This window comes from Peromyscus maniculatus, chromosome 18 (assembly GCF_049852395.1).
Source record: "Peromyscus maniculatus bairdii isolate BWxNUB_F1_BW_parent chromosome 18, HU_Pman_BW_mat_3.1, whole genome shotgun sequence".
Taxonomy (NCBI): domain Eukaryota; kingdom Metazoa; phylum Chordata; class Mammalia; order Rodentia; family Cricetidae; genus Peromyscus; species Peromyscus maniculatus.
The window spans coordinates 52,288,102-52,309,709 of record NC_134869.1 but is presented as its reverse complement, the minus strand read 5'-3'; the positions used below and the strand labels follow the sequence as shown (position 1 = coordinate 52,309,709).

Here is a 21,608-nt window from a genome sequence, read left to right as displayed (position 1 = left end):
TTGAGCTAACACCAGCATTAACCAATATGCTAATGCTTTGTTGTTGTTTTTTTCTGGCAAGTAAACTTGGAATCTGTGCCTTAATCTTCAAGCACATAATATATTGTTGCAACTACTACAGTCAACTGCTGTACAACAGAGCTCTTGAGCACACAGTCTTCTTTTTATCTGATGCTTTATGCTTTTTGATCAGCTTCTTCCCACCCTCTCACTCTCGGTCCCCGACCACTGCCTTTCCACTTTCTGCATCTGTGAGCTCCAGGTTTTAACTTTTTTACTAAACAATTTTAAATTATCAGTCTATGTGTATGGGTGTCTCACTTGCATGTATGTCTGTGCGCCACCCACTGCCCGATGCCTGTGGAGGCCAGGAAAGGATGTCATAAGATCTCCTGGAAGTGGAGTTCCAGACAGCTGTGGGTGCTGAGAATCAAATCCCGTTTCTCTGAAAGAATAGCAAATGCTCTTCATCACCGAGGCATCTCTCCGGCCCCACGTTTAGTATTTTTTAAATTCCGCTTATGAGTGAGGTCATGTGGCCTTGTTCACTGTCACCCTCCCTTGGAGTCTGTCTCCTACAGTGACATCAAAATGCTAAAGTCCTCACCCTGTTTCGGCTCTTCAAGCTGGCACCTCTCAAGAGATCAAGAGTCCACCATCATTTAAGTCCTTTCTTCCGCTCTTTGACACTTTCGATCTCAATGAGCTGGAAGGGGAAAAGTCTCATCGATGTGACTTTCATTACTTCACATTTCTTCCCTGCTGTAGACACTTGCCCAGTGATAGCCTTTCTTCTGCTCTGCTCACTTCCTTGGGAAAGAATTTTTGAGTCTAGTTGTAAAGTGTTATTGGGGATTAAATGTACTCACAGTGAATTTAAGTCAACCCGTGATGCCTGTATTTTCTTCTTCAGATATCTACCTGTATAATACAAATTATTGTCAGATCATTTAAAAATAACATTTTGAGGCTTGTGTGCACACAAATAAAATTTCAGAATGGAGTAGTGTACATATAGTACTAGTTTATTAAACGTCTCTGTTAAAAATGTTGACTGGATTGCTCACTACCAATATTTCCAAACTTAAATTGATCCTGGTTATGATTTTATGAGTAAATCTTTATATTTTCACTTGCCATAATCGTTGGATCACTCAAAAATAGTCTTTGTCTGAGAACATTCTGTGGGAATAGGACCTGTGAGAAAGCAGTTATATTAGCCAACATTGTTATTTTTAAAAACTAGTTGTAGTTTTAGCATTCTGTATACTTAAAAAAAGAGATAAAAATTATTTTAGCAATTGAACTAATCTCCCAGTTTTTGTTATTGCTTATTTGAAAGCACAGAATATAGGGCATGGGTCTTTTATTTCTGGTCACTTCTAAAGAGATAATAATCTATGATGTTGGGAGGAAAGCAAGTCCGTGACCAAAACGCTGACTCAGTTGCTACAGGAGATCAAAGACTACTATACTCAATGAGAATCTACGACGACAAAGCAATTGTTTTCTTTGAAAAAACATGTAGAGTTTAGAGGACTTCTGGGATTTGTCTGCAAAAGCACCTTCTGGGCTCGAGCAGTGACGTTTTAGGAAAGCCTTCACATCTCAAGGTGGGAAGGCTAGGAGGTGGCTTTCTGTGACCTCCTAGGTGGTTAGGGGGTTCTCAGAAGACAGAACTGGAAATTAGATAATGTCTGATGTCATATGGTTCAGAATACCAAAAAAATCGGGTGTCCCGAGGGCTATAAAAGCAGCAACTCCTGCCTCACCCATCACAAGCAGAGCCACCAAAGCAGGTAAGTGTCCACACGGAGGCAATGAACTGATCTGTTTGGTGGGATGCTATCCTGGCTAACTCGTTTCCCTCACGTTTCTGCCTCTTGCTCTCTCGACAGCAGGTTCTCCTTTCTCGGTTATCAACTGTTCACATTTGAGTTGTCTGTGATGGCCTTCCTGCAGAAGTCTATGAGCTTTTCCCTTATGGGGACATTGGCCATCAGCTGCCTGCTTCTCATTGTCCTGTGGGCCCAGGAGGCAGCGGCGCTGCCCATCACTTCCCACTGCAAGATTGATGCGTCCGACTTCCAGCGGCCATACTTCACCAACCGCACCTTCATGCTGGCTGAGGAGGTACACAGGCATCTCACTTTCTCTTCATGTCTACTTGGGACTCAAGGAGCCCTGGCCATTTTCTTTGAAGCCCTTGTGAGCTCTTGAGCTATATTTTATCTGCATAGGTAGAGACTTTCCATATCTCTCTAGAGACTCTTTGAGGACCTGATCTTAATCAGAACTCTTTTCTATTTGGTCTTTAGGGTGCATAGAGTGTATTTTATCCACAGGGGAGCCATTAGAAAGTCATCCATTATTGACTTTTCACTTCTCTGTGCACTGTTCTGAACTTACACGTCGAGTGGCTGGCCATTAGACCCTATGGGAGCGTACATCTTTCCTTACAGGCTTTCCTTCCACTTCCTCATCAACCAGGCACTTAGACTTTTCTCTCTTCCAGGCTAGCCTTGCAGATAACAACACAGATGTCCGGCTCATTGGGGATGAGCTCTACCGGGGAGTCAAAGTAAGTTCTCATAGTGATAAGCAGGGAGAGTATCCAGCTCGCGGTTAGCTGCCGTAGTTGATGGGTCCTCTGGGGTGTCCTGTAATATGACCCCTGCTGCTTCCTTTCTGCCTTCAGATGCAGGATCGATGCTACGTGATGAAGGAGGTGCTCAACTTTACCCTTGAAGAAGTGCTGTCCCCCCAGTCAGACAGATTCCAGCCCCACATGCAGGAGGTGGTGTCCTTCCTGACCAAGCTAAGCAACCAGCTCAGCCTCTGTGTGAGTTTTTCTCTTGACTCCATCCGTCTCCTCTCATCTTCTGCCCTCCTCTCCCATTCCAGTTAGAGCCCGTGACCCTCCCCTCTCTCCTTCCCAACCCGGGCAGAGAGGCTGGCAGCGAGGAGGGTCTCAGTAACATCAGAGGCCACTTGAAATCAGTCACAATTGCTTTGGCACAGAGCAAAAATCGAAGGGGAAGAGGAAGATGGGAGGGTCTCAGGGTGGGGGTGTGTGCAAAGCGCACTCCTTTGTGTTGGGACTGGAAGTTGAGAAACATCAGTGTATAAGCTTGATACCTCCAGACACCCCAAACTGTGAACCATGTCCATGAGGAGTGGGCAGATTGAAGGAGACCTTGCATTTACTGGGAGGAGGACCCACTTTTCATGTAAGGAGCTTCATGCTCATTTCTTGAGCTTGGCTCCCACCTTTGATGAGGTTCAGGTGGAGGTTTCGTTTCTACCATTCTGGCCGCTGGTGGAAACCTCAGTAGGATTCCCCAAAGATGAGGACAGCTCTTCTGTAAGGGGGGTACCTGGATTTCAGTGTCCCAGAGAACAAAAGAGCTCAGAGAATCTAGGTCACCAGTGAAATCTAGGTCACTGTGGGCAAAAATTACCGAATGCCTCTATTCCAGGTGAATGGTCATGTGCCTCAGATGCACTGAGGTATAGGCTGCAACACAACAAGATTCTGTTAGTGAATTCTGTTTTATTTTGCAGCGCATCAGTGGTGATGGCCGGCGCATCCAGAAGAATGTACAAACAATGAAGGAAACAGTAAAAAAGGTACTATTGATATGTGATATACTAAGCCATTTGTCAGGAGAAGCATAGATTTCTTCTCCCCTTTCTCAACTTTTTTTGGGTAACATTTTACTTGATTCTTCTACTCTCTGATCCATTATTTGCTTAGCTGCATGTGCATCTAGCTGGGCCTATACATCACTCAGCCTGTTTCTAAATTTGTAAGTCATACATTCTAGAGCTAGCAGAAAACTTAGCTCCGCTAGTATCATTAGCCTGGGCTCTGAGGGTGGCGGGCGGCAGAGCCAATGCTGGAAGGCAGCACTCCTGAGTCCCAACTCAGCACTTCCCCAGCAGCCATTTGTAATTATTTTAGCAGGATTAATCCTTTGGGAGAGTCTCGCTTTCCACTGATTCATAGAATCTGAAGAAACACACAATGAAAACCAGAAAGCTAGGTGCAAACTTACTTGATGTGATTTTTTTTGAAGTCATTAAACTGATGCTTTAAAATGTGGCAAAAAAAAAAAAATCAACCCAGAACAGTCACAAAAGAGCTGGACTTCCATATAGGATGAATATTTGGAATCACTGATAGTAATAGCTATAATCAGAATTATAATATAGTTCCTGATAGTGACTGATTTAAGATTAAACCCAAGAGTGGATAACCTTCCAATTTATTTTTACATGGTTTCAATAGAGTAAAACTATTAGTCGTGAATTTATTATAGTGAAATGGAAGTATGAGTTGGAAATTCTTTTCTTAGTCTTTACTTTCATTTTTTTAGATTTTTCCCTTACACCCCCAACAAGCCACTAGTGAGCACTTATCTACTGTGAGCTAGTGTATAACTTTACAGTGATCGGCATCACTGTGTGGCCTTTTTGGGGGAAAGAACAGTAGCAGGAGACTCAGGTCAGCAAGTGTGACTCACCCTAAAGCCAGAGGTATGATTGTCAGCAGTGAAAGGGAGGCTCTTTGCAGGTGGCTGCCATGAAATACTCTGAAACACAAAGGCTCCAGTTGAAGGAATTATCAGCACTATGCCTAGCCTGATCTCCTTCTTCTATCTAACCTTAACATTGAGGTAGTTTGTTAAAGAAAACTTGAGCGTAGTCTGTTAAACAAAACTGGTTTCGTCCTTTGAGTATTAAAGGCGTTGTAGCTTTTCAGTGCCGTAAGGGTTCTCTTGTTAGAGCGTTGATGATGTCGATACACAGGTTTGGGTGTTAGCACGCCAAAGATGCATGCACACTTCAGACGCTTGTTTAAAAAGTTATTGTTGTTCATCTATCTACTTTGGTGTCTTTGGAAAGGTGAAGCGTGCAAGAAAGATCTCACAGGAGACATGATCTCTGCATAAAATATTTTTTTTTTAAAAAAAACCTGTATTCCACTTTCAATCAGTTTCAACTTTTGCACCAAGCTGCCACGTGGGAGATTGATTAGGCTCGAACCTGTGGCTCTAGAAAGCACCAGCAATGGGGGGAAAGGAATGTCACTCATAGAAAGCTGTGTAGCCAGAGGGAACTAACTGGTCAGGACTGCCTGGCACAAGAAGGGGGCAGGCATTAGGTAGGGACAGCAGAGGGCGGGCTCATGGAGTAGAATGGATGGCAGAATGGGGTAAGATAAGCCGTAAGATTTCATAGATTTGGGAGTCTTGATGATACAAAAATAACATGTTTAGCATCATAAGGAAGGAAGTCTGGGAAGGAAATGTGGGAAGAATCAGGAAGGGGGAAGAGAACAAAATGTAGAGGGCCACCAAGAGGGGATTTTTCTTGGAACAATCTAGAACAAGGATAACGGATTAGGTGGATTTCAGAGGGACGTGCTTTGCACTTGAATTCAGGTTTTTGCCCCCCATTGATTTTAAGAGTTTCACCCTTATCACACTTGGGTGTAGGAGGAACAAAGGAACGTTCATATGATTCCTATCTGGGGTTTTACCAGTTAAAGCTATGGAAGAGATATGCTTGACACCCTCTTTACCAAAATGAAAACCTGCTTTATCTGCTGTGTTTCTCCTCTTACAAAGGTGAGCGCAGACCAAGCCCAACTATGTGGGTACATATGTGGGTCTTTGAGTCAAGGCTGTTCGAGTTGAGCAGTCATCAGTAATGGGTCATAGACAGGTGCAGGGCTATGTGGCAGGTCAAGCCTTTGCAGGGTAGCACTTAGCATCTTCAGGTCTCAGTATGGCTTCCTGCTGTCCAGGATGGCTAGGAGCTGAGCAAATCTTTTCTCCAACCCCCCACTCACATCTATTTTTAATTGGCAAACGATTGTGTAATTTGCGGGATACAGCAGGATGATTTTTATCTATGTGTGCATTGTGCAAGGTTCAAGAAGGCTGATTAACACACCCATCAACAACTTTGTTAGTGAGAAATGCAAGTAGTATGGAATGCCTGTGCATGAAAGTTCAGAAAGGCACGATTTTTGAGGTCTTTGGCAAACCACATTCTGCTCAGGCTAAAAGTGCATTATTGTTGGTTATTAATCTTTTAGAGAAGGCTGACACTTGGTTTTGGTGCAAACCATGCTTCTAGTTCCTCCTTAGCAAACCACATAGGTCCTCAAATCGGTCCGTGCTCTTGTTTTCACAGCTCGGAGAGGGCGGGAAGATCAAAGTAATCGGCGAGCTGAACCTGCTGTTTTTTTCCCTGAGAAATGCTTGTGTCTGAGCGAGAGAAGCTGGAACATGAAGGACGGGCCCTTCCTGCCTGTTACAAGCAACGATAAGACTCCTGAAAGGACTTTTTTCATCAAGGAAAGTGAGAAGCTAAACCCCACCATCATCAGAAGATTCTACACGAAACCCGGCTCAGTTGAAAAAGAAAACCAATGTCATGTTGTCGTAAGACCAGATGTAGACTTTCTAACCACAAAGATTCGTTGATAATATTTTATTGTAATTGATGATACAAGAGAAAAATAATGTGTTTTTTTAAAAAAAATGTGTTTTAAAAATGAAAGGGATAACTTCTCATTCCTTTAGAAAAAAGCCTATGTAACTCCATTTCCATAATCAATATTTTATGTAAGTTTATTTATTATAAGTATGCATTTTATTTATGCCAGTTTATTAATATAGATTTATTTATAGAAACCATCTGATATTGCTATTTGAGTATAAGAAAAATAATATTTATGATAATATTATGGAAACATGATCTCTTGAGCTTCAATAAAAACATGAGTATTATAAATCTTCTGTCTTTGTGTTTTTTCTCCTTTAATCAGTAATATCATCATCGCCATCGTTATCCAATCAGTCTCATAACTCTATGCTTGGTCTGTGAATATGAGGTAGCTATAGTATTACATTGCTAACGTTTGTCCCCAGAGGCCTGTGGCTTTGTGTGTGGCGTGTGCTTGTGTGTTTGTGTATGTGTATGTGTGTAGTAGGTGCATGGCCATGCGTATGAAAGCCAGAGATAGATATTGGGTGTTCTGCTTTATCAGTCTATGTTGAATTATTTGAGACAGGGTCCCTCACTGAACTGGCTGCCAGAAAATTCTAGTAATTCATTCTAGTCATTGTCTCCCACGTCACTGAGGCTACAGCCTTGTGTGGCCATGCCTGGCTTTTTATATGGGTGCTGGGGAATCAAACCCAGGTCCTCATGCTTTTACATTAAGCAGTCTTACCCTCGGGACCATCTCCCCAGCCCTACAAAGCATGCGTGAAAGGCTTAGTTTCCAGGACAGTGGTTATGGAGAGATGATGTAGCCTTTAGGTCTGGTGGTGATTTTCATGCCAAATGGGTGTACGCTTGAAGGGGATAATTGGATAGCATCTCCTTCTACATTCTTTTGCATCGTGGGCATGAGGTAAGTGACTTCGTTCTGCCGTGTACTCACGCTGTGACAAATAGCCTGGCTACAGGCCCAAATACAGTTGACCCAGTTGGCCAGGAACTGAAATCACTGATACTATGATAGAGATAAACCTTCTCTCCTTGCAAGACAGTTGCTTCTTATAATATTTGTTGCAGTGGTATAAAGATAACACCCATGCTCGACCACATACACACACCCATACTTGCACACATACACACACATGCATGTGCGCAAACACACACACACACACACACACACACACACACACACACACACACACACAGAGCCTCATTTTAAGGATGAGAAAATGGTATCAGAGACATGTGAAGAAATGTTTTATGAACATAGTTGACCCTTGTTGAAGCAGATTTATCTGATTTGAAGACCCTCTTCTACATTTTTGATACAGCATGTGATTCTGAAAGGGAAAAAGATGTTGGATATGTTCCACATATACTATTAGCTGTTTATGGATAAAACAGAAAGGAAATGTGAATGGAGAGGAAAACACGTACCCCTGGCTTGTGCTAAATGAGCTGTCCCATTTCCAGGCGAGACCTACTAGGAAGGGCATTCCTCAGTCTTCCTGAAAAGAAATTAATGCACTGTGTTTGGGTGGGTAAGTTTCTCTGAGAAATGGAAGGACCACTTAAACAAGGTTTTTGTATCCAAAAATGGGGGAGACATAGGATGAAACATACAAAGAGAAAGCTGTGCATCTTCAAAATCCAGACTGTGGTACAGAGGAGGGAGGGAACAGGGAAAGACAAAAGGGTTAGATTAGGAGACAGGACACCAGCACAGCAGAGCCACTAGGGAGAAGGGAAGTTAGTGATCGTGTGTGTCTTTTCACAGAAGGTCAAAGTTACTAGGTAGAAAAAGTTACTCACTGGCTGTCTGAAGTGTTTTCTTCTACAATCTGGTGCCACGAGTCTACTCCTCGGGCCATTTGTCAGTGATTTGCCAACCTCCCACAGCATGAGGGGGTGAGCAGTGAGCCTGTCTGTGAGAACTGCATCTCCTTCCTGGCCAAACCAAAGTTAATGCTCCTGTGCTTGCTCTCCAGATGGGGAGAGATGCAGCAGGGAGCAGCTTTGTGGTCTATTGAATTGTCATTTTCTTGGGGATAAGTTGATGTTGTGGTTTAAATGGGAATAACTCCCATAGACGTGTGTATTTGGATGCTTGGTTCCCGAGTTGTTGGAACTGTTTTGGGGATATGACCCTGGAGGAGTTGTGTCACTTGTTGGGGTGTGTTTGGAGGCTTTAAAAAGCCCATGCCATGCCCAGCTTGCTTTCTCTGTCTCCAAGTTTCTTATAAGATGTAAGCTCTCAGCTATTGCTCCATCGCCCTGACTGCCTCCCATCATGTTCCTCTCCATGATGATCATGGGCCAACCCCTGAAACTGTAAGCAAGCCTCCAATGAAACATTTTCTTTTATAAGATGCCTTGGTCACGGAGTCTCGTCATAGCAGTAGAGTAGTGATGGATGCTGTTTAGGGTGTTTGCGTTTCTCTTCCAAGTGAGTTCCAGCGCAATGATTTGAGCAGACTTTGAATTGCATTTGTTCTAGGCTAACCTTTTAAAAACTGAGCCATGACTGGAAGGATATTTATCACCAAAATTGGGAGGTTTTACTAAGAGATGTTTAAAAAGTCTTCCTATGATGTCAGACAACATTCAGAAGCAGATAGCAACAACTATGGCTTCCTCTGATCCAGCGTGCTCACCTTGAATGTGCCAGAAATTTCTCTGTGTTAACTCTGAAATAACGGCTGGATCTTCTCATTCCTCAAATGGCTAACTCTCCTCTAAGCTGTGACTATTTCTCCACCAATTAAATTATTCTGATAATTTGTGAGTGTCCTCCCTGCAACTATTTGTTTTCTATCTTATAGCCATGTAAATGAGAAAACACAAAACATTAGCCTGGGCATTCTCCTGTTGCTGATGGCTTACCATCACACTAATCATGAAATCCATAGCTCTTATCATGCCACGCCCCTGCCATCCTGATTCCGTCTCACTCCATCCTGATTCCTTCTCACTCATGTGCATCCTCTCTGCTTCAGTCATGTTTCTCTCTACCTTACAGGCTCCGCCATATGTCAGTCATCAAAATGGTACCTGGTAGTAGTCCTTGTATCAGTGGCAACAAAATGGCTGCATCCTTTAAAGCTGGTCTGTCATGCAGGAGTTACTGTCATACCAAATTCCCCCACTGGATTAAAAGCTCATGAAAACCATGTGCTTGTCTTATAGTAAGGACTGATAGTCTGTTCTCACCAGGGACTACTGGTCTACCTTGTGGTCTTGGCACTGGCTTCTCCTCACTCCAGAGGGTCAGGAGTGGATTTGTGGGCTTCTGCTTACTTTTTTCTGCAGTCTGTCTGTTTCTCCATCTTTTTAGCTGTCCCATTGCTTTTTCCTCTGTATCTTGGGTATAGAGTGTATGCTTTGCTACTCAAATGCTTTTTATTCACAGAGTCTTGTAGAGGATTTTTTTTAACTGCCATATTTGCCCAGAAGTCTTACAATCCATGTTTTTTTACCTTAGGTCTTGAGAAGAGCTATAAGAAAAAGAATAGTAGTGCACATGCTTTCTATTAATTAGATGTCATTTTTTTTTTCATCTCGTTCCCCTATATCAGTGGTTCTCAACCTGTGGGTCACAACCCCTTTTGGGTTGAAAGACCTTTTCACAGGGGTCGTCTGCATGTCAGATATTTACATTATGAACCATAACAGTAGCAAAATGACAGTTATGAAGTAGCAACGAAAATAATTTAATGATGGGGGTGGTCACCACAACATGAAGAACTGTATTAAAGGACCACAGAATTAGGAAGGTTGAAAATCACTGCCCTATATGAAGACTACTTATAGTGGATAGTATTTTATTTTTAGATAGAAATCTGACCACATTGACATCATGTAATACTATAGTAGCTGATGAAATTCCATTAGTTTTCTGTATTGGAACATAGCTTTTTTCTCCATCCTTTCAGAGACAAGAGTGGGTCCTACATACAAGGAAGATGAATTATGCTGTTCGGCTCTTTCGTCTCCTTCCCTCTCCTTTCCCATACTGCTTTGCACCCAGAGGCACTGGAACAGACTGCTTTTACCCACACGCTCGCTTTCTGGATTTCGCTTGCACTTGGTTTATGGACTAGGTGAGCAGGAGGCTGAGGAATGAGAATGAGGTCAAAACCCTGACTCCCCGGGGCTCTCCTGCTGGGTTGCTGTTCACATCAGCAGAACATTTCTCTGAAAAGCCAAAGCTCCCTCAACCATTCTTTATATTGCTCTTTCTGCGGCTGTTCTGGTAATTGCTCTTAACTCGTCCCCAGTGGGCTTTCAGCTCCTGTGAGCGCTACAGAACGGCAGAATTTCTTGTTGCTCTCCTTGAGCTCTTCCTACAACATAAAAACAAACAAATGAAGCAATCCCTTTACAACTCTGCTCCATCACCCCGTTTGTGTCATGTCTTCCACTGGACCCCTGCCTGGTGTACCCATCTCCTCTCTGCCCCCCACCTTACCCTGTGTATTGCCTGGTTTTGTGTGTCTACTTGACACAAGCTAGAGTCATCAGAGGAAGGAGCTTCAGTTGAGGAAATGCCTCCCTGAGATCCAGCTGTACGGCATTTTCTCATTTAGTGATCAATGGGGAAGGGCCCAGCCCGAGGTGGGTGGTGCCATCCCTGGGCTGCTGGTCCTGGGTTCTATAAGAAAGCAGTCTGAGCAAGTCATAGCAAGCCAGTAAGCAGCACCCCGCCATGGCCTCTGCATCAGCTCCTGCCTCCTGGATCCTGCTGTGTTTGAGTTTCTGTCCTGACGTCCTTCAGTGATGAACAGCAATGTTGAAGTGTAAGCCAAATAAACCTTTTCCTCCCCAACTTGATGTTTAGTCATGGTGTTTGGTCACAGCATTAGAAACCCTGCTAAGGTCTGGGAATCTGGATAAGATTATTATAGACAACAGGTGGAGCCAGTTGTTAGCATATTGGAGTTATGTGAAACCTTCCAACTTGTAATAAAACAAAACACGAAATGGTAGTCCTTTCATTTCTAAAATTAAGCACTTAGTGTCTTTGTTTGTTTGTTTGTTTGTTTTTTGAGACTAGGTTTCTCCTGGTAGTCCTGGCTGTTCTGGAACTAATGTCATAGACAAGGCTGGCCTTGAACTCAAAGATCCGCCTGCCTCTGCCTCCCCAGTGCTGGCATTAATGGCGTGCACCACCGTCCAGCTAAGCACTTATTTTAAAAGTTCCTTCCCTGTTGCTTCAACAAGACTCCACAGGGAAGCAGAGGTGCGTAGTTCAGTGCATACCATCTCCTAAGGGAACTTAACAAATGTCTTCTCCCCTCTGGCCCAGGAGTGCCCTTGCTTCTCCCTTTGGTGGCTTTTTCTCTCGATGCCCCTCTTGTAGACACTTGGGCATCTCCATCTATTCCAACTCATCCCATCTTGGCGTTGGGCTGCTTCTTTCCTGCTCGGCTCTCCTTTTTTTTCTCCCTTGTTGCAAATACCAAAGATCTTCAGGGTGACCACACATGACCATGTCAGCCACGGCTCCTTCCTTTCCGTGATTATTAACCACTTGGGATCATTCTTTGCACCTCACATCTCCCCTTATGATCGCATGCAGTTTCACCTCAGAGCCGCCAGGACATTAGCCAGATGTGGCCTTCCTGGTGGGCTCTGTTTCTGTGTGAGGCCCACTGCTGTGAGATCCTGGGGATCTCGTCTGTGAGATGTCTATGTGAACCGCTTCTCACCAGGACAGTCCCCTCTCGCCATCACAGCAGGTACTATTTTTCTGGGCAATGATTGCTGAAGAATTCTGTGGCTCTTAGGTTGCCGTTTGCCTATGTGAAGACTTTAGCAATTTCGCTTAGATTTAATTCTGTCACAGGTTATGCAAGATCCTGTGTGAGAGAAGCCACAATATTTGGATGCTGTCTTCAAGGAGCCTGTGATGTTGTGAGGATGTCAAACACGTAAGTTTTGAGTCACAGACAGACTAAATTTCCCTGCTGAACAGGTTCTGACAAGATGACACTTGCCATCGGAAAGGGACCGAAAGGTTGGGAACCAGCAGATCTGTAAGAGACTGGACCTATTTCAGCAGATTGAAATACCCCTTTGTGAAATGCCCCATTCTCCATCCTGTCTGCATCTTGGGGTACGAACTGCTCCGTTTTCAAAGTTTAGTTTTTGAACCACCTTTCGCCTTTGTCACACCACAGTTCAATCGTTTGCTACTCGTCCATCTTAAGAGCTTTTCGAGGACAGAAACTGTTGATGTTCACATTTGTATTCCTGGCCCACAGTGTGGACCACTCTGGTTAGCTCTGTCCTCACTGCTGTGTGGACTCTATGCCTAAATGAACCCTTCCTCCATTATGTTGCTGTATTAGTCAGGATTCTCTAGGGTAACAACTTATAGACTCAATCTCTCTGCATATATAGGAATGGGGTTTATTAGAACAGCTTACAGGCTGTGGTCCAGCAAATCCAACAATGGCTAATGAACTAAAGGTCTAAGAATCCAGTAGTTGTTCAGTCCACGAGGCTGGTCTTCAGTATGGGTCAGAATCCAGAAGAAATTGGCTCTAATGCCAGTGAAGGAATGGACTTGGCTAGTGAAGTCAGAACAAGCAGCTAAAGAGCAAAAGGTTCCTTCTTCTGTGTCCTTATATGGGCTTCCAGCAGAAGGTGTGGCCCAGATGAGAGAGGTGGGTCTTCCCACTCCAAAGATCTGGATTAGAAGTGGGTCTTCCCATTTCAAATCAAGCAAAAAAAAAAAAATTGAAATCTTCCCATTTCAAATCAAACAAACAAACAAACAAGACATCTAGACATCTGCTGTGGGATGTTTTTCTGTACACTGTGGATATGTGTTGCTCTGATTGGTTGATAAATAAAGCCTATGGCAGAGTAGGATGGAGCCGGGTAGGGAAAAAATTCAAGAGCGATAGTAAAAGAAGAAAGGAGAGCAAGGGGAGACGCCAAGACACTGTCCAAGGAGCAACATGTAATGGGACGCAGGTAAAGCCACGGAACACGTGGTGATACACAGATTAATAGTTATGAGTTGAGTTAAGTTATAAGAGCTAGCTAGTAAGAAACCCGAGTCATAGGCCATATAATTTGCAATTAATATTAAGCCTCTGAATGATTTTATAAGTGGCTGTGGGGGGCCGGGCAGGATGGGAGAAACACAGGACCTTGGGGCCAGGTAGGACCGGAGAAACTTACGGCTATACTTTTAGGATTTTTAATTAATTCAGATGTAGTCACGTTGACAACCAAGAATAGCCATCCCAGTTCTTCTGTCTTATCACAGTATCAACAAAGCTGATTTGCACAGGCACCATCATCTTCACAGGGTTCGTGGCCGGTGTACTTTTTTTTATTTTCTGAGAATCAATGGCCGGATCGTATGAAATCAAATCATCAGATCTGAAAAATGCTAAAATAACCAACAGCCAAAGAAATGATGGTGCACTACAAAAATAATTGTAAAAATGTATAACACTCTCTACTTCAAAGGTAGGTTTATTCTCAGTCAGGACCATACACAAGGGGCGCTTCCCTATAAACCAGAGACAAGACAGATCAGTGACAGCACTCCTTCCTGTGTTTGGAGTTGAAAGACACCGGTCCAGGCCACGTTGTTCTTCCCTGGTTTTGTGCCTTTAGTGAGCCGCTGACTTTTTCAGTGTCAGCTTTCTGTCTTTAAAAATGGCTATTCTTGTCGGGCGGTGGTGCACGCCTTTAATCCCAGCACTCGGGAGGCAGAGGCAGGCGGATCTTTGTGAGTTCAAGGCCAGCCTGGTCTACAAAGTGAGTTCCAGGAAAGGTGCCAAGCTACACAGAGAAACCCTGTCTCGAAAAACCAAAAAAAAAAAAAAAAAAAAAAAAAAGGCTATTCTTTATTGCTATGGTTCAAACAAAACACACTCATATGTACTCATGCTTTGAATATGTGGTCCCAGCTTCAGGTGCTAGCTTGGAAGGTTCTAGAAACTTCAGGAGGAAGGATCTAGTTAAGGAACTTGGTAAGAGCAGCTTTTGGAGTCTTGTTCTTGACTCCTTCCTGCCTCTCACTATGATTTCTGTCCACCTGGATGTGGGTGGCCATTCCCCCATGACTCTGCCAATGTAATGCCCAACCATGGATCCAGATACGGTGGGGCTGGCCATGATGAACTAAACTCTCCAAAGTCACAGCTCAGTTAAATGCTTCTCTTAAGTTGTCCTTGCAGATAATTTGTCACGAAAATGTGACACCAAATACCAATACCAAGGATGGTACCAGAGACACCAGGCATCAGTGCGTATGATGAAACCTGACCATACAAATCTCAAAAAGTTTGGAACCAATTTCAGGAAAAATTTGGAAGAGCTGTGGGAACATGGGCTGGAGAAAGCCCAGAATGCTGCAAGCAGAACTTAATAGGTGATTTTGCCAGGAGCTCAAAAGAATGTGAGAAATGTTTTTTTTTTTTTTTTTTTTTTTTTTTTTTTTTTTTTTTTTTTTTTCTCCCTATCAAAAGCAGTTAGCCTGATAAGGGCCAATATTCCCAAACCTCCCTCATCTTGTGATTTGCCTGTGTTTTCCCAACCCCTGGCCTTTCCTGAGACCTGATTCCCCCTGTCACACTTGTGGAATGTTGTTTTTAGATGTGTTACATTTGTTTGTGCTGTGGACCATTTGTTCAGGGATGTGTTTCATTCTTTTGTGTTGCGTTTGTTTGACTCTGTGAAGTTGTGTTGCTGTGCCTGTCTGGGACATCTGGTGGTCTAGTGGAGAGCTGGATGGCCAACAGAGGCAGGAGAAAGAATAGGCGGGACTGGCAGGCAGAGAGAATAAATAGAAGGGGAAATCTGGGAGGAAAAGAAGAAAGAGAACAAGGAGAGGAGGGTGCTAGGGGCCAGCCACCCAGCCACCCAGCCACAGTCAGCCAAGGAGCAAGAGTGAAAGTAAGATATACAGAAGTAAGAAAAGAAAAAAGCCCAGAGGCAAAAGGTAGATGGGATAATTTAAGGTTTAAAAAAGCTGGCAAGAAACAAGCCAAGCTAAGGCCGGGCATTTATAATTAAGAATAAGCCTCTGTGTATGGTTTATTTGGGAGCAGGGTGATGGGTCCCCCAAAGAACCAAAGGAGGAAGAGTAAAACACAACCAACAGCACACAGCCTGTCCTTCATGCTGATGAACCAGGCATGACAATCCTGATATGGCAAGAAGAGCTCCCTCCAGTGGGTGAGAGACAGTCACCGCCTGCCTTAGAGTGAAAGCTTCCTGCCCTGCTGTGCCTGCACTAGCCTCACAGGACACCTTTGCTTTGTTAGAGTGTCTCACTGGGCAACGCAGAGGATGTTTCTTCCAACAAGAATGTCAGTAGGGATGTGGATAGGGAAGGTCAGGTTCAAATTCCAAATAGGGATGAAAACTCTATTCTCTCTCTCTCTGTCTCTCCCCTCTCTCTCTCTCTCCCTCTCTCCCTCTCTCTATCTAGAATTAAACTAAAGGCCATTCCTGTTATATTCTGTCAAATGATTAGTCTATTTTGTCCATGTCCTGAAACTTTGTGTGAGTCTGAGTTTAAAGACAACGGACTAATGCAGTGGTTCTTAACTTGTGGGTGGTGACCCCTCTGGAAGGTCAAACAACCCTTTCACAGGGGTCTCCTAAGACCATTGGAGAACACAGATATTTATGTTATGGTTCCTAACAGTAGCGAGATTACAGTTATGGAGTAGCAACAAAAATAATTTTATGGCAAGGGTCACTACAACATGAGGAACTGTGTTAAAGGATCGCAGCTTTAGGAAGGGTGAGAACCACTGCTCTAGTGGATTTTTCCCAAGGAAATCTCATGACAGAGTAGCATTCAGGATGTGGCGTGAGGCTGGTTTGTTTGTTTGTTTGTTTGTTTGTTTGTTTCTTTTTTTTTTCCGAGACAGGGTTTCTCTGTGTAGCTTTGTGCCTTTCCTGGAACTCACTTGGTAGCCCAGGCTGGCCACAAACTCACAGAGATCCATCTGCCTCTGCCTCCTGAGTGCTGGGATTAAAGGCGTGCGCGACCACCTCCCAGCTGAGGCTGGTTTCTTTTGGATGGATTTCCAGTGAGAATCTGGAGTAAGAAGCAGAGTGGAGGGTTTGTAAAATGTGCATGGTGGCCAGAAAAAGGAGTGAGTATTGTAGACAAGGACAGTGGGACTGGCAAGACATCACCACTGCTAAAAAGAAGCCAAGAACTTCTATGTGGGACACTAGGAGAGATGCCTTAGGGTATTTCCAGAATTGACCAAACTCTGTCCATTGTAGGTTCAAGGGTGTAAAATCATAAACTCGTTTCCAGAACATTCACAGCCATACCCTGTTTGCACAGGACCATCAAGGGAAGTGTTTTTCCCGGGATCTGCTGCCAAGGCCCCCCAGAGGCCACGTTAGCCATCATCTAAGAGTTCATCAGCTCCTGCTTGAGCTGGGGTTAGAACTTGTCCTTACGCCATGATAATGGTTTTGCAGGTGTGCAGAATGCAAGAGTTATAAGTTCATGGAGCTTTGCAGCAACTTCAAGGAAAGTCCAGGACTTAAATCAATGTGCAGCAGGGTCAGGATCCCTGCAGGCAGCTCACCGGAGGGCAATGTGTAAAGCTGCGAGGGTCAAACACAGTCTGCAATAGAAACCTCAGGGTGCTGGAGATGTCAGTCGTGTGGAATGTTTTGTTAGGAAAGCCGCAGGCCATGGGAAGCCATATAGACTGCAGATGGCAGAGTCATAGGGACCAGGCTGCCTGCTGGACCTCTCATTATTATACCACATCCTGATGCCCAAGCAAGGGGCTGGGGCTATAGGAGTCAATGTTTCCTCTGCTGGATTTCAGTCTTGCTTCTTTCTGATCTTTCCTTATTGTGGGAGCCCACAGAGCTTTCCTAGTGAGATCTGAGCTTTCTTTACCAGCAGGGCTGCATAAGAGGATGATTGGACCACGGGCCTGGGTACCAGGTGTTTGGAAGGGTCTACACTTGGCTGTATCTAGACGGGGGAGGTCTTTTGCCTCGCCCTTTGGCATTGTTATAAAAAGCCCTTTTGAATAAAGTTCTGGGTGGGTGGATAAGGATCCAGGCCCTCCCGAGGCTATCCTGTGTTTCTCTCCCCCCTGTATTTCTATCTAAATCTCTTATCTCTCACTCCTCAAGAGTCCACCACACCTTGTCATTCACCATCCCTCCTTCTGGAGTCTGCTCCACTGGATATTGGAAGTATGCAATCTTCTTTCTCATTCAGCTTTCCAGCTTCTCCTTTCCTTTTTTTTTTTTTTTTTTAAAGCAGGGCTTCAGCATGTGGCCTTGGAGGAGATTTCAGATACCAACCATGACAGTCCTGGGATGCACAGACTGCTTTAAAATAACCCGTGAAATCCTCTTCACTGCGCCTTCATTTCCTCCCCCATCTTCCTGACTACACACACAGTGTACTATGGAATGTGGGCGGCCATTGCAATCTATTTCTCCAAATGATTGATTTTCAGATAAACGCGCTCCGCTTGTCATTTAGGATGACGGACCCTGATACTATTTTTCCTCTAAAACATTTATCATTTTATGGCCACAGCAGGCTAACCAGCCCCACTATCTCAAAAGCCCCGACAAGACTACTGACGGTAAAAGGAGGTTGATGTCACCGCTTTGGCCTCTGATGAGCATGGTGGGTGGCACAATGTGACAGAGGCACCCAGAGAAGCAAGCATTCACCCCACAAATGGGAGCAGAGGGAATAAGAGGTCATGTCAGCTTGCTTTGTGTGTAATAATCCCAAGAATGCTAGGGGCCAGTGACGATGACCAAGGGATCCCCTGAAGAATACTCAATGACCTCCAATGAGGCCCCATGTCCTGGAAGTTCCACCACCTCCCACACATCGATTCTGGGGACCAAGGCTTTCTGTCACAGCAGACCTCTGGTAAACACTTGGGCCACATCCAAACACAACATGTATATAGCCTTTGACATAGTTTATTGCCATTTTGTTATTTCTTTTAAACTCGTTGTTTAGTGTAGGAGTGCAGTGATATTTTATGTGTGCACCCCAATAAAACTTATCTGGGAATTAGAGAACAGAGCCAGCCACCAAATTAGACATCTATCTATACATGCCTTCAATCCCAGGAAGGAATATGGCAGGACACAGGACACAGGTATAGAAGGCGTGAGTAAACAGGAACTTGTGCTGTGGAGGCTGAGGAGTTGGTAAGGTGAGGTTGGCCGTAGCTTGTTCTGTTTCTCTGATCTTTCAGTATTCACCCCAATATCTGGCTCTGTTTTCTTTTTCATTAATAATAATAGCAATTCGCATTACAGCAGGGGTGTAAGTGTACGTCATGGCATGAATGTCAAGGTCAGAGTACAACCCATGGGAGTTAGTTCCCTTTTCATATGGTTTAGGGGATTGAATTCAGTCATTGTGCTTGGCAGCAAGATGCCCAAGCCCTCTTGCTGTCCCAATTTTATTATTTATTGAATTCCCTCCTGCTTCCCATTGCTAATAGTATATTTGTGGGATGGAGATTTTTAAAAAAAAAATCTGTTTTGTTCATTGGTGCACCCCTAAGCTTAACTAGAGCCTGAAAGATAACAAGCATTCATTAAGTGTCTGGAGTAAGTACATTAATGAGGAAGAGTAAAAACCTAGAGAAAACAAGTTACTGTGTGCAGGCTCAAGACTCAAACCGTGGTGAGGCTGTCAGAGAACGATGCCCTTTTTGATATTCCCTTCCTTCGGTCTAAATGCTATATCCACCTTTCTTCTTCCTGCCCAGGTCACTCACACCACTTCCCTACTCTGCTCTCATATTTTTTCCTTTGTCTACGTCAATAGGGTCAAATAGGATTCCTGGGTAGCATTCCCCAACAAAGATGGGCAGACCTCTTCTCGAGAGCCAAACCAAAATGCCAGTATTTATGTGTACCACGCTTTTTTCTTTTGGGCCACCAACCAGCTCCCAAATTATGACATGGAGACTTATTATTCATTATGAATGCTCGGCCTTGTCTTATGCTCGTTTCTTGCTAGCTCTTATGACTTAACCTGTTTCTCCATATCTACATTTTGCCTCGGGGCTTTTTGCCTTTCTTTTCTTCTGTATATCTTGCTTTTACAGCTTCTCTGTGTCTTGTTTGTCTGGTGGCTGCCTGACTGGCTGGCCCTGGGCGTCTCCTTTTCTTCCTTGTTTTCCTTGTTCCTTCCTTTCTCCCTCGATTTCTCCTTTTATTTATTCTCTCTGCCTGCCAGCCCCGCCTATCCCTCTCCTGCCTAGCTCTTGGCCATTCAGCTTTTTATTAGACCAGTCAGGTGCCTTAGGCAGCAAGGTGAAACAGCAACACATCTTTACCTAATTAAACAAATGCAGCAGAAACAAATGTAACACACCTTTACACAGTTAAAGTAACAAATGTAACACACCTTTATACAGTTAAAGTAACAAATGTAACACACCTTGACACAGTTAAACTAATATTCCACAGCTAAACAAATGGAGCACATCTTTACATAGTTTAACTAATATTCCACAGCATTAACAAATGTAACACATTTTTCTAGAGTTAAAACAGTAATCCACAACATTTATGATTAATGGCCTCAACTTCCTTTTTTCCTAAGTGGACTGTTGACTGTTTTGTTAGTGTGATGAAACACTGGCTGATACAATATAGAAAGAAAATGATACACGTTTAGAAAAAAATAATATAAGGAGTTTGTCATCCTAAACAACAAAGTCAACCTGAATAACAATGTATTAGCTACTTTTATGTTGCTATGACAAAACACAAACACTATCACCAAGTTAGTTCACAGAAGGGGAGGGTTGACTTGTTGTGGTTCCAGGTCCACATGATGGTGGAGCCAAGGCATGGCCTAGCTACAGCCACAGGAAGCTGAGAGCTTCCATACTGAACCCCAAGCAGAGAGGGCACTGGCATGGTACAGGTTCTTAGACTCCCAAAGCCCCGATCTCATGATGTGCATCCTCCAGCAAGGCTGTGTCTCCTACACTTCCCTGAACAGTACCAGCAACTGGGGAGCAAATATTCTAATACCTGAGCCCTTGGACGCCATTCTTATTTAAATCACCACAGACAGACAGAAAGCAATTCTCTGACACTTAATTAATGCTTGCTGGGAATACATTTCGATGGTAACACACCTTCTACCTAACTCATTGCATGCAGAATGGTTAGATGCCTGCCATACTTTCATGTCTGCATCCTCCATGTCTACCTCTAAAAAATACACTGTAATTCTGTTTTCTTAGGATGGTTGGTTTAATATGGCTCCATCCACTACTGCTCAGCAACAGTGGTTTCAGATGTAGAGCATGGAGGGATTGTACCAATTACTGATGTCATTAAAGACTGTATTTTACATAAGTCACTAAACAGTGCATGTCAGCAAATGTGATTTCCCACAAAAGAGGGAAAACACATTCGCCTGTTCATTGCTTTTTAAGTAAACAAAAACAATATGCAATTTTAGTCAATCTTCCGGAGGCAGATGCTTTCTTCTTTTCTGGCAGATGCGTCCCTGTCATTCTGCATCACACTTTGAACATTTGAACCCTGGTTTCCAGGCTGAATCGTAGTGCCATCTTCCTGAAGGCAGAGGTTGAACAGCAGTTAAATGCTGGCCGTGACAAACACACACAGTTCAGTTGAAGTCGAGATGATGAGACCCATGTGCGGTGGGTGATATATGTTGTGTCCCCTAATAAAATTTGCCTGCAGATCAGAGAACAGAACAAGCCACTAGATTAGACATAGAAGCCAGGCAGTGGTGGCACACACCTTTAATCCTAGAACTTGGGAGGCAGAGATCCGTCTAGATCTCTGAGTTGAAAGCCACCCTGGACTACATGAGATTGACTCAGTCTAGGAGAGAGACAGAGGCAGGCAGTGGTGGCACACAGCTTTAATGCCAGTATTTGGGAAACACACATGCCTTTAATCCCAGGAAGTGATGGCTGGGCGGAGGTAAAGGCTTTGTGGCAGAAGCATCCCTTTCAGCTAGAGGTTTTTTTCAGCTGGAGCCTTTCAGGTGAGGACTCAGAGGATTTCAGTCAGAGGATTCGTGGAGTTGGTGAGGT

The 21,608-nt window shown here is 43.9% G+C and overlaps 1 protein-coding gene across 1 annotated transcript; it reads left to right on the top strand.

The window, feature by feature from the left end:
- The first annotated feature begins 1,947 nt into the window (after positions 1–1,947).
- Il22 (interleukin 22) lies at positions 1,948–6,282 on the top strand. The gene is made up of 5 exons (XM_006973357.1): positions 1,948–2,133; positions 2,516–2,581; positions 2,699–2,842; positions 3,565–3,630; positions 6,205–6,282. Exons 1-5 carry the CDS (start codon positions 1,948–1,950, stop codon positions 6,280–6,282), a joined length of 540 nt encoding a protein of 179 aa, XP_006973419.1.
- Positions 6,283–21,608: the final 15,326 nt, after the last annotated feature.